The sequence below is a fragment of the Carcharodon carcharias genome, chromosome 3 (genome assembly GCF_017639515.1).
Source record: "Carcharodon carcharias isolate sCarCar2 chromosome 3, sCarCar2.pri, whole genome shotgun sequence".
NCBI classification, from domain to species: domain Eukaryota; kingdom Metazoa; phylum Chordata; class Chondrichthyes; order Lamniformes; family Lamnidae; genus Carcharodon; species Carcharodon carcharias.
Window position 1 is genome coordinate 130575551 of NC_054469.1, and position 20196 is coordinate 130595746.

General features: G+C 42.1%; 1 protein-coding gene across 1 annotated transcript; it reads right to left on the reverse strand.

The window, feature by feature from the left end:
- Nucleotides 1-14025: 14025 nt before the first annotated feature.
- Nucleotides 14026-19831, reverse strand: LOC121276041 (60S ribosomal protein L32-like). Its single transcript, XM_041183987.1, has 4 exons — nt 19760-19831; nt 15993-16074; nt 15343-15358; nt 14026-14449 (listed from the first exon to the last, which is right to left on the reverse strand). The coding sequence occupies exons 1-4, from the start codon at nt 19829-19831 to the stop codon at nt 14026-14028; spliced, it is 594 nt and encodes a 197-aa protein (XP_041039921.1).
- Between the last annotated feature and the right edge of the window lie 365 nt (nt 19832-20196).

Genomic DNA, 20196 nt, shown 5'->3' on the forward strand with positions numbered 1-20196 from the left:
ATGTAAAGTAGCATGAGAGCATTAAAAAAATTCCAAAGCAAAAATGAAAGAATAGGCAGACAAACATGCTACAACTAGAATGTTCCAGTCAGGAGATGAAGTATTGATATTATTTCCTTTGCAGGGTGAACCCCTGAAAGTGAAATTTGGTGGCCCCTACAAGGTAATTATGAGAGTTAATAAAGTAATTTATCCGATAGATACTCCAGAGCGTAGGAAGAAGAAACAGTTATGTGACATATACATGTTGAAGCAATATCATCGCAGGGAAGATGATGGGGAAGAGCAAGTATGCCCGGTGGTAGAAGTACTGGAGGATAACAGAGCCGGTAAGAGTAAGGTAGAAGGAGAAGGAGACAGTGCACAAAGTGAACCTCCTATAATTCAATTAGCCAATACGAAAATACTGGGACAGTTAGAGATGGTGTTCTTCTATTTAGAGGAAGAATGAATGGAAGTAAGTATCATGTTGTTGTCCTTGTGTCACATACCTTGTGATGAAGTGCATCTTTGAAGTGGTGTTTCATCTCATTTAAGGGTGGAGGCATGTAAAGAACACCTATAAAATTTCTGTTAGACTGTGGATTAAAATTACAATGGCTGCAGTCTGAAAGATATGTCTCCTGGAACAGTGTGAGGGATATATACAATGTTGCTGTCCTGGAACAGAGTGTGCCATGAAAGACAGGATGGTGCTGAGGAGGAGTCCGGACTAATGGGAAACTGCCTGGCAACAACATTTTAATTGGCTCCTGACCAGGTGACCAGGGTTTGTATGAGAGTAGTGCAGCAGAATTGCTCCTAGCCTGAAAAGGGAAAAGACCTAAAACCTTTGTGTGTGTCAGATTCCAGTAACTCTACATTAATAGCTAGCTGCTTTTTTAAAAAATCCTCATATCTCTATATCCTGCTCTCTCTCTGAAAACCCCTGTCAAGAGGAAAAGGGGAAAATCACCATTAAAGATATTGAAAGCAAATGCTCAACCAGTGAACTAAAGACTGAAAGTGTTGGAAGACCACCTTGTGTCATCAACAAAGAACTGAAAGGAATTTGGAAGACATCAATCAAAATCAACCCGTCAAATCCTGTACTCCAGAATTGGTGCTATTGAACTGTCTTATCCTCATCCTTAAAACCCATGTTTGTGTGTCTTCTGTGTCTTGTCAGTGCATGTATAGGGATTTAAGAAGGGCTAGAGTTTAGGTTGTAGTGTTAAAAATTAGCTGTTCATATTTCTTTCTTTTGCCACTGGTTAAAGACAATTTGTTCAATAAACAGTTATTTACTTATAAGTTTACAAACCTGGTGCTTGTATTCTGTTAACCTAAATTAAACAATTAGGTGGGTTGATGAATCTTTTCACATTTGTCACAGCTCAGGGAGCAGTGGGGCTTGATATTGCAGTACACTATCCCCAGTGAGTCGTGACAATATTAATTCTAAAATTTGTCAATGTTTGATTAAATGTTTTTATTTTTAAATGAATGTGAAGGAGAAGAGGCATTTTATAATATTTGGTTTTTAAATTGACTTTTATTAAATGCAAAATGTAAGATTTGAACTGTAAATACACTGGAGTGTCTAAAAGAAATAAGTAATATTAGAAGATACAGATTCAATGAAACACAGCAATCTAATACTGGCAAACTTAATAATCATCATGGACAATTATATCGAAGAGCTCTGTATTATGATAATGCTATTTGTACAATCCTAGCATTTTGTAGGGCTTGTATAAGGGGGGAAATAAAAGGGGCGCAATGTTTGTTTTTTATACAATATGATGCTTAATTGCATTAAAGGGACGGGAAAGGAAATGACAGACAATTCCAAGCTTTGTTAGGTGAAAACATTTGATATAAGATCCAAGATGCTGCATAAATGAGACCAAGAAATGTTCAATTAATTTTTGATATTAAGTAGGAGCTGTGATGCCCATTGCAATGCAAAAAATATCCATATTCGGTCCATGGAAAGCATGTATGTTGGAGGAAATCAGTTATCCAATAGGAGTTTTAGCCTTTGATCCAGTCAGAATATTACATTATAGAAAGGTGGTAGAGGCAGAAACCCTCATAACATTTAAGAAGTATTTGGATGTGCACTTTTGATACCATGGCATACAAGGCCATTGGCCTAGTGCTGGAAAATGGGATTAGAATTGTTAGGTATTTGTTTGACCGGTGCAGACTTGATAGAAAAATTGTCTTTTTCTGTGACTCTATGACTCTAGGTACCAGTCATATTTAGTATATGATCAACCAACAACATATCAAAGAGCTAACAAGATGCTTTTCTTTTCCCAGAAAAATATTCTGACGGTAGAATTGCCCCAGATTTCAAGTGCAGCAGGGGGTGGGAAAAAGTTGTTTTACCTGCCGGCTGCAGTGGTGAGTTTTCATATCATATTGTCCCATTCCCGCTTAATTAATTATGCAGCCACAGGAAACAGACCGTCTTGCTGGTCGGCGGCTTCCAATTTGCCCGCCACACTGCTACCTTGTAGCTTCCTCATGTAGGGTGCAATATTTAAACTGTAGCCATGAGTTCACTTTTCTCAATGTTTGCAGCCCAGGACTACTGTGGTGAAGACATAGCCCCAAAAGCCAAGAAGAGTGCAGCCCCCTGATTCAGTGACTCATCCCTGGGATGCCTTCTGGATGCTGTAGAAGCTCACCACAATGTCCTTTACCCCAGCCCTGGCCTTAAGGAGGCCCATCAGTCTCACCACTCTAGCTTGGGGGTTGGTGGCAGAGATAGTTAGTACCAATGCTACACACAAGAGGTTGGCCATCCAGTGCAGAAAGAGGATGAATGATCTCATCTCTGCCGCCAGGGTAAGGCAACCATCTTATCACTCTAATCTCACATACGCACGAGGCCATCACACATTCACTGACATCTCACTCACTGTCAGCTCAAAGGACATCACCACTCATTCTGTCACACACAACCTGACATCTCCATCTCGCCTCATCTCTGGAGACTGCCTCCTCAACCTACACCATCTTGTGGTCACTTTGCACAGATCAACATGTGCCCCCGCACACACCCTGGGATACCCCCTTTCCCCAGTACAGCTTTCATCCAGCAGCATCTTCCCTTGCCTGAGGCCACTTCTCCCCCTTCTCCAAGCAAGCCCCAGCCCTGCAGCCATTGAAAAGACATTCCTGCCTTACGGCTGGTCTGGTAGGAAGACACCTGCCCCTGAGCCCCCCTAAAAGTGATGTGGTGCTGTCTGTGAAGCCTGGTGCTGATGACCATGCATTGCTGCCCAAAGCAAGTTAGGCAAACAAACCTCGAAGTCCTGAGCGAAGTGCAGCTTGCCAGGTGCACAACCCTTATGTACAGTTGTGAAACACAAGCTGCCATGCCTGGATGATCCAGCATTGGGGGGGTGGGGGGTTGGGGGTGGGGGGGGATGATTCCGGAAAGTTGGGCTTATAATGAGATGCTAAAGTATTAAAATTAGTTTTCCAATATATGGCAGCAGGAAATGTAGTTCACCATTGACGGGTGGAGCAGCTGATCGCAAACTGGTTTCACAACGGTGTGAAATCAATTTTTGGCCTTCTTTCCATATTGTCCCTCTCTGCCTGCCATGGTGCCCAGTGCCAATGGGACCAGAAAATTCCAGCCTGAATAAATGCACAATGCTCACATCCCATGAATGAATAAAATAAATTAAAGCCACTAAACTTAATAATTATATGAATGTTAGGAATCTTCATTTTATAAAGATTATGCACAATCTATCATTTTTGATAATGGAGTTGCAGAGATCTTGGCAGGACCTTAAACAGTTTAGATTGTGTCAAGTTACCACAGTCTTGGAGTTTGATGAAATGTAACCAACTATGGAAGGTTTCATGTTGTGCTGAAAAGCAAAGATGAAAATGTTTCATGGTTGGAAGCATTTTCACTACCAATCCATTTTCTTGTAACAAATTCCTTTTGATCTAATGATTCCCATGGCTGCTTCTGGAACAATTGAGTTGGTACAAGCCAGAAACTTATAATGGATCTCGGCTGCAACAGCCATGGTTTGTGAATTTCAAAGATAACGGCTAGGAATTTCCTTGGAGCTATTCCTTTTTTGTCATGGTAACTTTGCTGAAACTGCAGCAGATTTTAGGAATAATGGGGCCAATCTGCAATTGCTGGTCACCCACTTATTGTTGGATGAATATAGGGGATGCACTATAGTAAACTCTAGCCCAGGCAGGGTGAGGAAGGGAGGATGCTTGCATATGCAAATTAGGGCCCTATACCAATTGTAGGAATGTACAAGGCAATGAGCAGCCTAACTAGTGGTCCTTAAAGGGATTGTTGATGACGACTCCACACACACCCCAGATATTCTGGGGACAACTTCAGGTAGGTCTTCCTGCCTGCTGTAACAAAACCTGATACTTACCTTCGTTTTGAATCGGCAGCCGTAGTTCGGGAGCTACAGTTCCAGCGAGCCTCGGGATTTCTGTGCATGCACTGGCTGGGAAATGGCCGCGCATGCGCAGTTCATCCATTTTCATGTCTTAGGTCAGGAACCAGCCCTGCGCACATGCTCAGAAGCAAAGAAGTGAAACGGTGCAAAACTACATGTCAGGTGACCTGAACTGGAGTGCCATTCCAGAGAAGGTGTCCCAACGGAGCACGACACAGGGAGTGGGATAGAAAGAAGTCCCAGAAGAAAATCCCAGGCAGGGACAAAGACAGGGTTTGGAGACAGATCTCATTGAATCAAGATAAATGACAGGAGCAGGGAAAAAGTCTCCAAATTAAAGAAAGAGCTCCGGAGAGCAGACTTTAAGCAAAGTGGGCTTGAGAGAAGCCCTGAAGATCCGAGGAGGCAGCTGAAGGTTGTTGACTCCTTACTGTGGGCCTTTTGGAGCAGTGGTGTTCTGCTTGGCATGGTTGAAGATCTGAAAGTGTGCTTGGAAGGTGAAGCTTAAGTGTACTCAGAGATCTAGGGGAAAGGAATCTCACAAGGCACAATTGAAACCCTGGAGGTGACTCCTTGTTGAAGCCACTCAAGTGGGAGCGATATTCAGAGAGAATTCCAAGGCAAGTTCTTCAAATTTGGAGATTGGAAACCTTTGTGAGAAACACAGAGTTTCAGTGAGACCCATTTGGCTCACAGTGTGACAAGTGCCTGGGTGGGTTGTTGAGAGATCCATGGAATCTGGTTTGGTCACATCTGTCATTTATTTTTGAGTGTGGTGTGTCTGACCACAGTTCGCCTGTTAATTCACATATACCTCATCCTTACCCTGAATATTAGAGTATCAGATGGATATGGTAAATTGTTTTATCTTTCCAAATTTGTATGTGTCTGTAAAGATATAGCTGGAGTGAGGGAATAATGAATATTTGAATAATATTCTTGGGTTTGTATTGAGATCTAGCCAACCTATCTGCCTGGTGTAATATAATTAATTTTTCTTGTTTAGTAAACATTTTATCCCTTGTGTTAAAAGTTCATCAGCAGACTCCTCTACATTTGTCCAGTAACTTTTTTCCACTGTTTCAAAAAAATGGTTAGGATCTATCATGTCAGGTTCCCCTCTAGAATCTGACTTGTCCAGTGGTAACATCAGCTGGGATCGTAACACTCCACAAAAATGTTGCACATGCTGATGGCCCGTGCACTTCCTTCTCCAAGATTGACCCCAGACCCGATCTATGGATAAGCTCAGCTTGAGTTTAGCCTTTATCCATTTCTGTTCATCTGCAATTTAAGCTGATCTATACACATAAAAAGCCCATTAGTGTTGATGCACAGTGACTAAATTCTGCTTTAACCTCATAGCACTGGTACATCCAAACCCGCTAACACCTGCCTGAAGAGGTGATTTTCTGTGGTGCCATCCAGAGATAGCGACATCCTAGTGGCAAATGTAAACACTGCCCACAGTGCCAGGCTTTCTGGATTTCCATACGTACCACGAATATCTTAAGGTACAGCTACCAGTTGTGAATTGTAATGAGTTGTAACTTTAACTGACTGTATGTACACAAGCTTTTTGGAACAGTTCTTTAGTATAAACACAATATTCATTTTAGTAGCATAATTGCTGCAGTGTTTTTTCTCCTCCAGAACCTCAATTTATATTCATTTCAAATTAATAGGATGAAAGTCTCCATAATATTACAACTACAAGGAAACTAATTTAAATTAATTTGGGCAGGCTAAACCTACCTTATAGTGGGTGCTCCTCTATGTCACAGAGCTGAAAGCAATTCGCCACTAATTAGGATTAAATTGTCAGCCTTACTCAAAGTAGACCATAAGGATAGCTGGTGTGGAAAAAGGGAACAAATAATGTTGATACAACTGAATCTCCCTGATAAAGCTTATGGTTCAAATGAGGTGACGGGTGCAGAGTGAAGAGAACACAACTATATAGCTGGCTATGCTGTACCTGACCTAGGGGCGGTGGGGGCAGGGGGAGGAGGGTTTAATGTTGGTGGTGGGGATTAATGCTAACATTTTGGAGGTAAATATCGATATCTGCAGTCTGGGCAGTAATCTGGGAAAGTGGATCAAATGGAGTGAAAATCAGACGGTTTCAAATGCGGGTGGGTGATCCATTTTGTCAGATAACTGCCCAGATGATGACAAAAATGCTTTCGTTTATCCCTGAAATAGGAAAACCTTTCTCTCCCATGAGGAGAAGAAAGAGGATCATGTAGCTATGCAGTTAGAGGTTTATCAAAAAGCTGTTTTGTCCAATATGGCTTAGAGTTAGAGGAATATTCTGGGTTCAAGATACGCCAGAGGCTTGAAGATGTAATCCAGGCTGACACGTCAGTGCAATACTGAAGGAGTGCTGCACAGTCAGAGATGTTGCCCTTTGGATAAGACTTTAAAACAAGACCACATCTAGCCTTTTAACTGGATGTATAAGATTCAATTTTACTTTTTGAATATGACAGGGTGTCCTCTTGGTGTCTGGACCAATAGTTGGTCCTCAACCAACAGCATTAAAAAGATAGAAGCTGGATTTTAACTATTTGGCTCAGCGCTACGTGTGCAACTGGGGGAGGAGGGAAAATCGAGGCCAGTGCTCTTTCGCGCATGCACACTATTGAGCACTTCAATCTCCCTGAGGCACAGAGCTGCCTCAGGGAGATTGAATCAAGTTCAAAAAATTAAATAAATGGTTGAAAAATTTATTTAAACATGTCCCCTCATGTGACTGTGTCGCATGAGGTCGGACATGTTTTTATATTTAGGAAAAAATATATATTTATTTAATAAAAGCTTTAGGAAACCTCATCCCACTCATGGATGAGGTTTCCTAAAAAACGTGAAGGCCGCTTGGCCTTTTTGTCTGCCCGCCAACCTTACTAATGATATCAATAACTTTCTTAATGGCCATAATAGTCTGTTTACATATCAGTGGGTGCATAGCCAACTCTGGTGTGCACCCACCGAATGAAATGTCACGGGACTGCGCACTGATGTCGGGATGCACGCCCGAGGTCATTGCGCGTCAGTTTATGTGTCGGCTTTTTGGGCTGGCCCCCACACGCTGACTGAAAAATCCTGCCCCATGTTTTCTAGGAAGATAGTGTGCTTTCTTACCTCTTGAAGTGTGTATGTTAATTAAACAATTCAACAGCAAGATTTTGTGAGTTTTCAACAAAAGAACGTTATTTACCCTCACGTACTTAACCTGAATTTAAAATGCAACATCTCACACACTCATTCCTATATGCACACACACACAAGAAGATTAGTTACAGGCTAAGGTAGTACACTTGTACAAATTACGGCACACTCAGTCTTTGGTTTATGACCTCTGGTCTCCCGCGAGGCAGGCCCAGTTTCTTGAAGGAAGTTGATGCTTTAAATTTGAAGTGAGGGTCTTGTAAAACAAAGGGTTCTCAGCGGGCTATGAGGTTTCCTGTGGTTGAATTTCCAGCAGGTTGGTTCTCAGGTGAACTCAAAGTTGGAACAGGTTGGGACAGTCCTTCTCTCTATTGTGATATCCCACTTATAAGGTATTACGGTTGATTACCTTGGCTGCTTGAATTTCTGCAGCTACTTTAATGGCTTTGGTGCAACTGCCTGCAGACAGCTTCTAGCTGATTTTAAAAGTAGATGGCAACATGGCCTCTTATCATGTGACCTTTTCACAAATACAAACTTTTTTGCAAATAAGAAGCTGTGTTGATTCCAACATCCTGTGTTGTGGTTTAACATGTTGGGAGTTTGAGACGGTGTCTTTGCTTTTGAATGACCCATTCAATTTGATAATACACTTTTGGATTGGTTTTGGGGAAGGGCATTGATTCACATCAGTCATATTCCTTTTATTCTCTCTTGAGACAGGGGAGTAGTTTCAATCCACTAAATAACTCAGGTGACTGTCAAGGTATCCATATTTTCAGCCTTTTGTGTCCATTTTTAAAATATAAAAATTAAGCTGAAGTTCAGAATAGGACATGCTGGGATGAGACATGATGAGCATGAGCTGGCAATGCGCTGGTACACAGGGTATGTGGGGGCATAAGGACTGCTGAGGGGTATGGGTAAGACCTTGCGAACTTACCTTTCAAAAGATTCCCAAATCTATACTATGGTGCATGGCTACCTGAGGGACTGTGAACCACGAGCCACAGAGAAGCTGGCCCAAATCCGCAAACATTGTTTGGGGCTAGGAGATGCCAATGCACACAATGGAGCCAGCTAGGCTTGGAGTGCAGGGTGCAGGCTCGCTATCCACACCCCCTTATTCCACCCCGACAAAAACTGTTGGTGCCGAGAATAGCGGTGGGAATCCTGGACTCAGGTCCTACCCACTATTTTAAGTGACTCTGGATCTGGCTCAACTCCGTGAAAATCCGGCCCTAAGAGTAAGCTATCATACCATAAAATGAATGGAAACAATAGTTTCGAGTGTTGCACTTAATTAGCTTTGGGATTAAGGATTCTTTATGCAGAACTGCTCCTCAGGAGATTAAATATTTGTGGCAGAATGCTGGTTAAAAGATCACACATGATCTGTGGAAGGAAAAAGAAAGGGGAAAATTTTTATCTCAGAGTAGCATGAAATGGGTGATAAAAAAATTGCTAGCTTTTATTTTCCATTGACTTGGGCAATTTTGCCAAGATTTTTACTTTCAAGACAAGTAAAAGTGACAGTGTGACTATTCCATCCTCCAAAAAGAGTTTGAACTTTCATTCCATGAACACCAGTGGAATGTTTATTGAGCGCAATGATAAACCAGCTGCCAATTGGCTATGAGTCCATATCAAGCTACTGGCATAGGTCAATTGCATCCCCAAAGCATATACAATTATCCCAATGGCTCAGCTGGTAAGTGTAAGCCAAACTAACCTGAAGGTCCTACATCAAGGAGGTCTCAGTTATGTCCCAGGAGCCCTGGCAATATAGCTTTTCACACAAGTTAGTTATTTTAACTCCCTGTCTCATCCATTTTGAATTTGTGGACCTGTAAGTATGGGAAGGGCTGTTCTCAGCACTGTTGGTGCCATATTGGTGAATAAATCCTAAACCAGAGCGCAAAGATCTGTTAAAATCCACAATTTGAGATATTTACAAATCAATGGGAACATGGGGGGCATATTACAGGTGGAGGGGTAGATGGCCCGCTCCCCGCCCCCCCCCCCCCCAACCCCCCACCCGGAAACAAAGTCGTCGTGTAGCCAACTCACTCCATGCCAGCCCACCCCACAGCTGTAACGCACTGCAGGTGGGCTAGGCAGCTGCCTGTGGGACCCCTGCCTCTCACTAGGAAGTCCCGTCTATGGGAGATGCCAGCCAACCCGATTGGTCTGCAGCTACAGCTGTCCTGACAGTGCCAAGAGCTGGGTTGTTGGGGGTGTTGTGTTTTACAGGGCGAGATGGTAGGAATAATGGGGGGGTACTATCTTAAGGGAGCTGTCCCCCACTGTTCCTTCCTGCCCTTTTAAAAAAACCTTTTCAAAACAACAGTTGGGCCCACTCCTATCCGACTGCTCATGCCATCCATATTATGCCGTGGGCAGCGTAATTTCAGCATCAGTTGCCTTGTTGAAAAGCTTAATTGACCCTTGATTATTTATTTAAATGCGTTGTGCAGGCTGCTGATTTCTGGGTTGGGCACCTGCCCTATTTTATGCACCCCCTCCAAAAACACACCCCAAGGAGGCATGCAAAATGCAGCCCATGGATTTAACATTTAAATGTGATCTGCAAGGTTCATTGGAACATAGGAATAGGAGTAGGTCAATTACCCCCTTGAACCTGTTTTGCCATTCAAAGTGATCATGGCTAATCTGCGACCTAATTCTAGGTAACGTAGCCCTTGTACACAAAACCTCTTCACTGGAAAGATTCCAGGTTTGATATCTGCTCTGTACTGGAGAGAAACAATGAACCAATATAAGTGCCCATCTTTCCTTTCATTCTAGCAAAAAAACATCCCATTTGCTGAGTCTAACTGCCTCATATGGTGTCTCATGTACATTAAAATGCTGTCACCAAAGTTCTTAATACCTGTAAGCTTGCAATCTGACTCTGGGGTGGCAGCTTTCAGTAATAATCCTATGGGATCACAATTAGCTCAATCTACTCAGCAAAAAATAATCCGATTGTGTACTCTAGTATATAAACAGGGTGTAAATTTCAATCATTCAAGATTAACCCATTTTCTGTGTTGTCAAACATTATTAGTGGCATCTTAAAAATGTTAATAAGTCATTTCTTTTCTGGATTACCGGTAAAAGTAGAGCAAAACAAGTTGAGGACTCTCCAGATCTCTCCTGCACACTTACTGATTCAATAACTGGAGTGATTTGTGTGTTATAAAACATTCATTGCTGAATATTCTGCCTTTTTGTATAACCGCTTCAGTGGTTTTGGGTGAACATTTTGCTCCCAAAATTGTTCCATATATTGTGATATCTAATTCAAATTTTAGATGTATTTTTTAAGCGAATGTTAGAGGCTTTTATCTCTCCCTGTTTTACAACCTTATTGCTGTTTTGCAAATGATGTGGTGAAAATGACTGGATCAGTGGCTGCAAAAGTCAACAGTCAGCTTGTCAGATATTTCACTGACGTATGTGCTTAAGTATATTACTGAAGCTAAAGACAAAGAAGCTCTATGACGCAAGCTAAGGATAATAATATCATGGTACTAAGTTTGTTCTGTGTCTGATCCACATAGACCAGACCATTTTAACACTAATTAAAAGCTGGAAAGCTTCAGTTAGTGCAGGAAGTCTAAATGGTACCAACTGTTCTTTAACCTGCTTCACCTATTGATAAAAGGTAAAATCTATTAAGGTGAGCATACACAAAGTACTGCTCTTCGCAAATTAAATTAATTGTGTCTCAGGCTAAGATAAATCTAATTGATTTGCTAACTAAAGCTAGAACTTAATAAGAGATTTTTCATTGTTTACATCTTACTTATTTAACCTATTAGTAGGTGGCCTTACTTATTTAGAGTAAATCATTTTCTTACTATAAATTGTAAGAGGTAGAGTGAAGCTGTGCCATCCTGCTGTTGGGAATATAATTGATAAAATAATAGCTTATACATTATTGATCTCAGATTCAATTATCAAGCCTTCATATTTCAAAACTATTTAATAACTCTCATGACTGTATGCAAGTGTCTTTTAATAAATCTTTAATGATTTTATGTGTAATTCTGTTCAACAATTTTCAGCAACTAGGTATATAAGTGCTGCACATTTCAATAAACCTTCAATGACTTTCAGATAGGCATCTTTAAGAAATCTAAACTGAGTTGTCATCAAGCAGCTTTAATTCCTTTAGGACTGGGTTTCCTTTGTACTTTTTCATTTTGAACGCTTTGCTTTGTGAAGTATGTGCATCCCTAACTCTGTAGCATCCTCCAGCCTAACAACCCCCCAAAACCTCTGGGCCAGATTTTCACTACAGGAGTGGGTGGCTGGAGTTGGGAAATTTCCTGACTCAGTACACCCGCCTGGGTAGAAGGTGTCCCGTCTGATGCAATTTTCGCTCAGGAAGTGGGGAGGTAGGTGCGGGGTGTGGGATTGCGTTCAGCACACTGTCTCCAGAAGCAGATCAGAGGATGCCACAGGGGCTGCCAAGTGCCAAGGCAGGCTTTTTAAAAGGCCCACCCGTGTTCTCTGAGACTTAGGCCAAAATTTTAACCTCAACAAGCAGGCGTGCACCTGATCTGCTTGAGCGTAAAATGATACGCATTGGTGTCAGGCGAGCATCCCGATGTCAACGCATAGTTGCGAGATATTTTGGCCAGCGACCATGCGCTAGAGTTGGCAGCTTGCCTGCTGACAATTAAAAGGCCTAATAAAGCCATTAAAAAGGTACTTAAAAGAACTTTTGCGCTACCTGTCCAACCTTACAATTGATTGGCAGGCGAAAAGACCAAGTGGCCTTTGCGCTTTTTAGGAAGCCTCATCCACGGGCTTCCAACAGCAAATAAAAATAAAATAAAAACTTTTATATTTCATTTATAACATGTCCCTGCCCATGTTACAGAGTCACAATAGGAGACATGTTGTATTACATTTTTGAAATCTTTATTTTATATTTGGAAAAATGTTCATCTCCCTGAGGCAGCTCTGTACCTCAGGGAGGTTTGCAAGCGCGCACTCCCTCCTCCCGCCTGCGCAGGCAGTGCTGAGTGCTACCACTTACATTTCATGCTGGGTGGGCCTTAATTGGCCCGCCAGTGTGAAATCATAGGCTGGCCCTAGTCGCGGGCATTGATCATCTTCCCAACCGCCTCCACCCACCCCCGCCAATCCCGCCCGGCAAGGGCTAAATTCTGCCGTTAGTTCAAGTTGTTTACTAATATCTTAGGCCCTCTAGCCCTCACCCCTCACACCCCTCTCACCTCCACCACTCCCTGTGCAACCTCCAGGCCAACTCATGTGAAACTATGCCCCCCCCACCCACCCTCCCATGGCCCTTTTACTTTCCATGCCAACTCGTTACGCATGTTTGGCTGAGAGCACAGATCTTATAAAAGGTTTCACAGCTGGGGAGGAGGGAAAACTTTGCCTTATTGACAGCTTTATAATATTATAATAAGCTTTTTTTTTCTGTGATCTCTCTTGTCAGTGGAATACTGTATGTTTATTTGCACAAGATAAAGAGGTGTCAGGTGCTTATAGTTTCTGTTATTGATGCTTTAAAGGTCTGGATGATTGACATTTTTATTAGGCTGCAGCAGCAGTTTTTTAAAATAAAATTATGAATGGGCGTTTTAAGCCGTTCCACACATGCCATTGTTACAATATTGGAATTGTTGGCCCAGTACAGTGTATGCTGCGTAAATGGGCGTGGAAGTGCCATGAATTGGCATGGAGGGCATGAGGGGCCATTGGGTTGGGTGGGGCACGAATTAGCATGGTGGGTATGTGGGGTCAAGCGGGGCTAGGTGGGGTCATGAGTTGGCCTGAGTTGGCATGGATGGGAGCATTGGTAAAGCCTTTTGACCTTACTTTTCCAAAGGTTCCCAAATGCAGACTAAGCTTCTCAACTACTCTGAGGACTTGTGAACAATGAGTCATGGAGAAGCTGGCCAACGCCACAAAGATTTTGGGGCCTAGGAGATGCTGAACCCTGCATTGGAGCTGGCCAAGTTATCCCATGCCACTAAAAATTGGAGTTGCCTGGAGTAGTGGAGGGAATTGGGTACCACCTGCCATTTTTAAATGTCCTTATGACTTGGTGAAAATCTGACCTTCTGTGTTCATCCCCTACTCCCTTTGCCCCATCATTGTTTACAGTTCAATCAGCTATTTAAGTTCAAAGCTCTGGAATTCCCACCCAACTCCTCTCTATCTCACTCTCCAACTTTAAGGTACTCCTTCAAACTTACTTCTTTGACCAAATTTCTAGTTGCCTGTCCTTTTTTGACTCAGTACCAATTTTTGTCAGATTATGCCTCTGTGAGTTTTCTTGGGACAAATTACAATGTGTTAGGTGTTATATAATTGCAAATTGTTGTTTTTTTTTGTACTTTAAACCTTTATTAAAGAGATGTAGCTATGCCAGGACACTTAATTCATTCTCTTCACTGCATAATCTGGTGTTAGGATTAGTGATCTTGGTTGCAAGCTGTGCTGCCCTCTCCGCAATTGTCTTGCGGTTTTTGGAGGAGACATTGTGAGCGATCCTGGCACAGTAAGTCTTGTTGCTCATCATTAGGGCTTCCAGCTTCTTGACATCATGGACCAGGAACCTGTTGAATTCTGATGGCAGCATGTATTTGGTTTTCTTATTGGTGCCATAACCGATGTTAGGCATCAGAATCTGACCCTTAAACCTCCTGCGCATTCGGTTGTCAATCCTTCTGGGTTTACGCCAGTTCTGTGCAATCTTCACATAGCAATCTGACTGGTGACGTATGAACTTCATTCTGCGTTTGTTCACAATGTCTGGCTTCAGATGTGGTCTTAGGGCATGATACCTGTTGGCCTCTCACTCGGGGCAAGAAGTTGTTGCATGTTCCCAATGGTTCAGTTAATAAGTGCAATGTTCTGTGTGAAGTTGAGCTGTACAGCCCAAGAAGCCTCACAGGTTTAATCACTGTTCTCTGCTGAGTTACGTAATCACATCTAAGATGGTGACATTTGGCCTCAACTACCTTCTCCTGCTGCTGATCAATATCTGATGACTTTTAATGAACTGTGTCTTTGTGCCTGCATGTATGAGAATAGGACAAGTGGGGAACAGTTCCCCTCTCCCCAATTGTTGATTGGTTAGCTAGCATTTTCTGTCATATGTGATGAATATCCACTTGTGCAAGATGCAGAAAGATGAGCACCCCTGGATTGTACCCCAGCATCAACTACTTCTTCCAGCCATGCCCCTAGTCAAGCTGTCCCATGACAATTACAACACTGGCATCTACTTGACAAAGTGGGAAATTGCATAGGTATGTCCTGTCCAAAAAAAAAGGCAAGTCCATCTGGCCAATTACCACCACATCAGTTTACTCCTAACCATAAGCAAAGCAATGGAAGATGTCATCAACAGAGCTATCAGGCAGCGCTTACTGACTAATAACCTGCTTACTGTTACTCAGTTTACGTTCCACCTCTTGGCTCAGATCCCAATGCAGCCTCAGTCCAAACATGGACAAAAAAGCTAAAGTCCAGAGGTGAGATGACCATAACTGCACATTAAGATAGCATTTAGCTTGGCCTAAATAGCCAAGTGGTTATGGTACTGGGCTTGTAACCCCAAGATCAAGAGTTCAAATCTCACCATGGCAAACTATGAAACAATGCCCATATTCACTGTGAAAGCATGCAACAGTCTAAATATAAATGTTAGCCATTAAGATAGCATTTGACCTACTGTAGTGTCAAAGACCCTGAATAAAATTGAAAACAATGGGAATTAGGTAAAAAGTCTCCTCTAGCTGGAGTCATACATAGCACAAAGGAAAATGGTTGTTGTTTTTTGAGGTCAATCATCTCAGTCCCAGAACACTGCTGCAGGAGTTCCTCTGGGCAGTGCCCTAGGTCCAAGCAGCTGAGGTTGCTTCAATGGTTTTGCCTCCATCATAAAGTGAGAAGTGGGGATGTTCGCTGATGATTCCACATTGTTCAGTGCCATGTGAGACATTTCAGATAATGAAGCATGGAGAAGGACCTGGACAATATTCAGGCTTGGGCTATTAAGTGGAAAGTAAAATGTTCATCATAAAAGTTCCATTCATCTTATAAATGCTGTGCATTGACCATCTCCAGCGAGAGAAAATCTAACCATCTCTCTTGACAAAGGCATCACCATTGCTGAATTCCCCTACCATCAACATCTTGGAGGTGGGTCATTATTGATCAGAAACTTAACTGGACCAGTCATGCAAATACAGTGGATACAAAAGCAGGTCAGAGGTTAAGAATTACATGGCAACCCCACTCTGGACCGCCTACCCACTACCACCACGCCCCACCCCTCACACTGCCTCGGCCAACTCGCACCAGGCTGTGAATCAGGCCTACCTGCTCCTGTGGCTTTCCCTGAAGTCCTCGCAGCCTGATTGAAGCTAAGCCTGTCAATCAGGCTGACTTCAGGATGGGCAAACTGTCAGGTACAAAAGCATGTGCTGTGGAGTTAAGATTCCATAGTTTCCTGTCCAAAACTCCATTCCCCCATCCCACCTCAGCCTATGTAACCCACCCCTGTTCATATCCAAATCAGTAATTCTTGCGATGCTAGGGCCTGTGGACTTTGACACTAGTATATGTAAATGCTGAAATTTGGGGCTGAATTTTGCTGGTAACGGTGAATTCCTGCTTCTAGGGCTGAAAGCCAGATAGCGATGCCGCTTCGGCCGGCAGTGTCACCCAGGGCAGCATATTTCTGGTGGTGACCAATTAGGAGGCCACCGCCGGGGCTGCTGTCCAATTAAGGATGGCAGTCCCCCATCAAGATTTGATGGCCCAATCAGAAGGAGGGCAGCTCATCAGCACCACTACAAGTGGTGGGCAGTGCTGAAGCTGCAGATGCAGGGAGAGGCTATCTCATTGGTGGGATGCCCTCAAAGACAGGTGAGTTGAGTTGGAGCCAGGGCCAGGCAGGCAGGCCCCCACGATCGAGACAATGGTCTTAGAGCACCAGTGGTGTTGTTGCTGCAAGGGTGTCCATTGCCGCTGGGTGGCCTATCTTGGGCCATGGAACGCCTATAAGTGAGGAATCTGCTGGGAGGCTGGAGAGGTAGGAAGTGACACTGAATGGTGACTTAGGTAGCTCAATTGATCTCCCAGAGGGTGTCCAAGTTGCCAACACTCCTGTAGCTGGCAAAATGGCATGGTAGCAGGAAGACACTGGACTCCCCTCTTGATGCTCTACTCTGCCATTTGCCAGCCCTCCTGTCTCCCAATTTATTCAGAAAATTCAGCCCATAATCCCAAACGTTATTGAAAATCCTATCTAGAACTAATGAAATTCATATGAAAAACATTTTAACAAAAAAGAAATTTGGCTTATGCAGTCACCTGAAGTGGTAGTGATTATAGGACTTCATTTTGGGCTGTTTTGCCATTCTAGGCTTTTTTTTTAGGTTGTATGCCTTATGGAACTGGGTCAGCTTTTTTTGAAGCTGTTGGTCAGCTTTTCTGAATTTTGTAAGTTGCCAAGTATGGCATTTTTATAATGAGATAGCTATTCTACAGCTGTTCTTGTATATCTAAGTGGCCAGTGATATAGTAACATTAGTGAAGATCTTGAAACTGGTCCCCTGCCTGCTTTCCCTGCTGGGGAACATGAGGAGGTTGAACTAACAGTAGCATTTGAGAGCAAGGGATCCTTAAAAATGAAATACATGAAAGAAACAAATCTTTCTGTAGGGATAATAATACAGACAAGGCATAATGTTTACGTCTAATAATTTGCGATATGAGTCACACCATTGTGAATGAGTCATCATAGATCTGTGGTAATTTGGTGTCCAACTGAATCAAAGTTACCTTGAAACTAATTTATTTACTGAATGCACTGCTATGTGTGTGTTATCTTATGTATGACATACTCTGAATTCAAAGGGTCCTATATGCAACATATTCCTAAATTTGCATCATTCTATATGTAACATGCTTCAAACAAATGTAGCGTTCTCTATTCAACATTCCTCAATGTGTTACTTTGCGAGCATTAATATCACTTCTTTTCAAATCACGTGGCACAATGTAATTCCCTTTAAAGCATGTTGCTGCTGTGAGCATAAATAATGAAAACAGAAACACTTAAATGAAAAGTAAACATCATTAAGCGTGTATGTTATGCAGAAATACACTTTATTTTAATGGGTGGAATATCAGGAGGTAAATGTTCCCGAAAACCTGATATGCATTCCTGGTAGGCAATTTTCCATTTCGGGAATACAAATGCTTAAAATTACCCCTCTTGTATTTATGATGTTAGTCCAACCTCAAACTCATTCCAGAGTGTGACTCATGCTACAGTAATGTATTTTGCAGACTATTGAAAGCAAACAATGTACTTTGTGTGCATTAAAGACTTTCTTGATTTAGCATTTGCACCTCTGTTCCAAAAATGTTGAAAATTCAATATTTTGAGTTTGACATGATAATCTGCTGTTACATTTGAGACAATATTTTAAAATGTAATTTGTATTTTTTTGAGGCAGACCCTAACTAAAACAGAAACTGAACTGAAAAGGGAACAGAAAGGGAAACAGATCAGATAAATGTTTTGCGAGTGTTACCTTGTCTCGATGAGGTTTTGCTTATTCTCCGAGTGATTTGAGATAGCCAGTATGTAGTTTCTCTTGAAACTATTTATTAAGAACTATTTACAAAGACCTCATGGTAAGTACATGGTTTTCTGGGCACAGTCTGTTTTGTGTCTTGGAAATCAGAACTTCTGGTAAACTAAGCCTGGTTGAAATGTATTAAAGGACCCAGATCAGTCAAGGCTGAGGAGTAGCAATTGATAAGTCCACTGGTGCAGTACAAGCAAGCTGAAGAAGACTGAAAAAGTCCAGATCCAGAAGCTGAGAATAAGTTGCTGTGGCTGTTTCTGTTACTGGAAGATAACATAGGTGGGTTTACCCCATCCAGAATAAGTTAAGGAGGTTTTTGCAGATTTGTGCCATTTCTGGTGAAGATCATGTTCATGGTTGCGCGCTGCTGTCAGCTGGTGATCAGACTGGCTCCGAAAGAAAAGAGAGGAGCTGAAATTCCTCATGAGGAAGACAGAGTTCAAAGTACTTTGTGAATGAGGGTGATCACCAAAATCTGAGTGGGCAGCTGAGCCAATTCATCACATCTGTCTTAGTTGTATCTGCCATCAAATGTGCAATTTATAGTTTAGATTCGACCACAATTTGCCTGTTAATTCATGTTAAACTCATGTTAATTCTAGATGCTAGAGTATAGGATAGATCGTATTTAGTGCTTGCTTTGTTGATGTTTGTATATATTTTTTCTGTTTTAAGCTGTGGAATGTTGTGGCTTCATTCTTTTAGTTAATAACTGGGATTTTGAATTATGGGATTTTGAACTTTTAAAAAAAGTTACTGGTCTCTACCAAAATGGTAACACCTTCAAGTGGTGAGCAACTGTGGAGTCTCTGTTGGTAAAATGGCATGTCACCAATGCCAAGTGAAATTTAGAAGTTAACTGCCACCTGGACAAAGCTCCAGCTTTTAGGTTTATCCACAGCAGGGATTGGTATACTTTCTTTATTGATGTCATTGATCTTCACTGGTTACCTTTGGGGTTATGTCATTTACAGGTTTCCATGTGCAAAGTATAAAGGTCAGTGAATCAGTACATAAACTAGAAATTGTACTGATCTCTGTAGGGACTGATACAACACCTTTAAATTCACTTTAGATATTTTTTGAAAGCAGTAGAATTCCCTAGCTTGTGACTCTAAATTGTTTCCATTAAATTGTGAAATTTGCTATCTTTTAACCTTTCATACTTTTGCCAGCAAATAACTTCATAAACCATTAATGGGTTTTTAATCCAATGCCGTTAAAATTAATTTCCTGTAAATGATGTTTCAATATGTGTTATGATTGCAATAAAACAGAATCGAATTGTAATTTTTGATGGACTAATGCAGCAACTGCTACCACTGTTAAAAAATTTGGGCTGCAAATTTGTATACATATTGCTTGTTTTTACACCGCTGCATTTGCCATTTGGGGTACAAAATGTAATGCACAAGCAGACTTCTGGTGTATGCATGCTGGGAGCATTACCAACTATGCAGAGTTGATAAATCGTAACCAATGTACCTTCTGGTATACATTCGCCATGAGCGGCTTGGTTTTTTGCGCTGTGTGGCCCCCTTTAAGATCGCTGCGCATCCACGTATGTGCCCATTTTAAAGGGACCACTGCTTGTTGATGACCTGTTAGTCCTGTCAGGGGTAATATTTTTTACTTCAATGCTCCAACTACTGCTCTCTCTTAACCTTGCTCAGATGATCATTGATTCTGCAGCAGGAAGGGGCCCCTCACCCCCATCAGTGCTATTTAAAGGGACCATCAGCTGCTTTTAGGTTAGTTCCTGTTTGATTTCTACTGGATGTGGTTGAGTGAGTTGAAGTTTATGGTAGTTTGCACTGTTAACGTTGGTGAAGTCTACAGGGAGTGGAGTGGCATGTGGTGAATGCCTAAGTTCTCATTTCAAAGATTCTGCTCCGGTAACTTGCTCCCACAAGTGGGTGCTT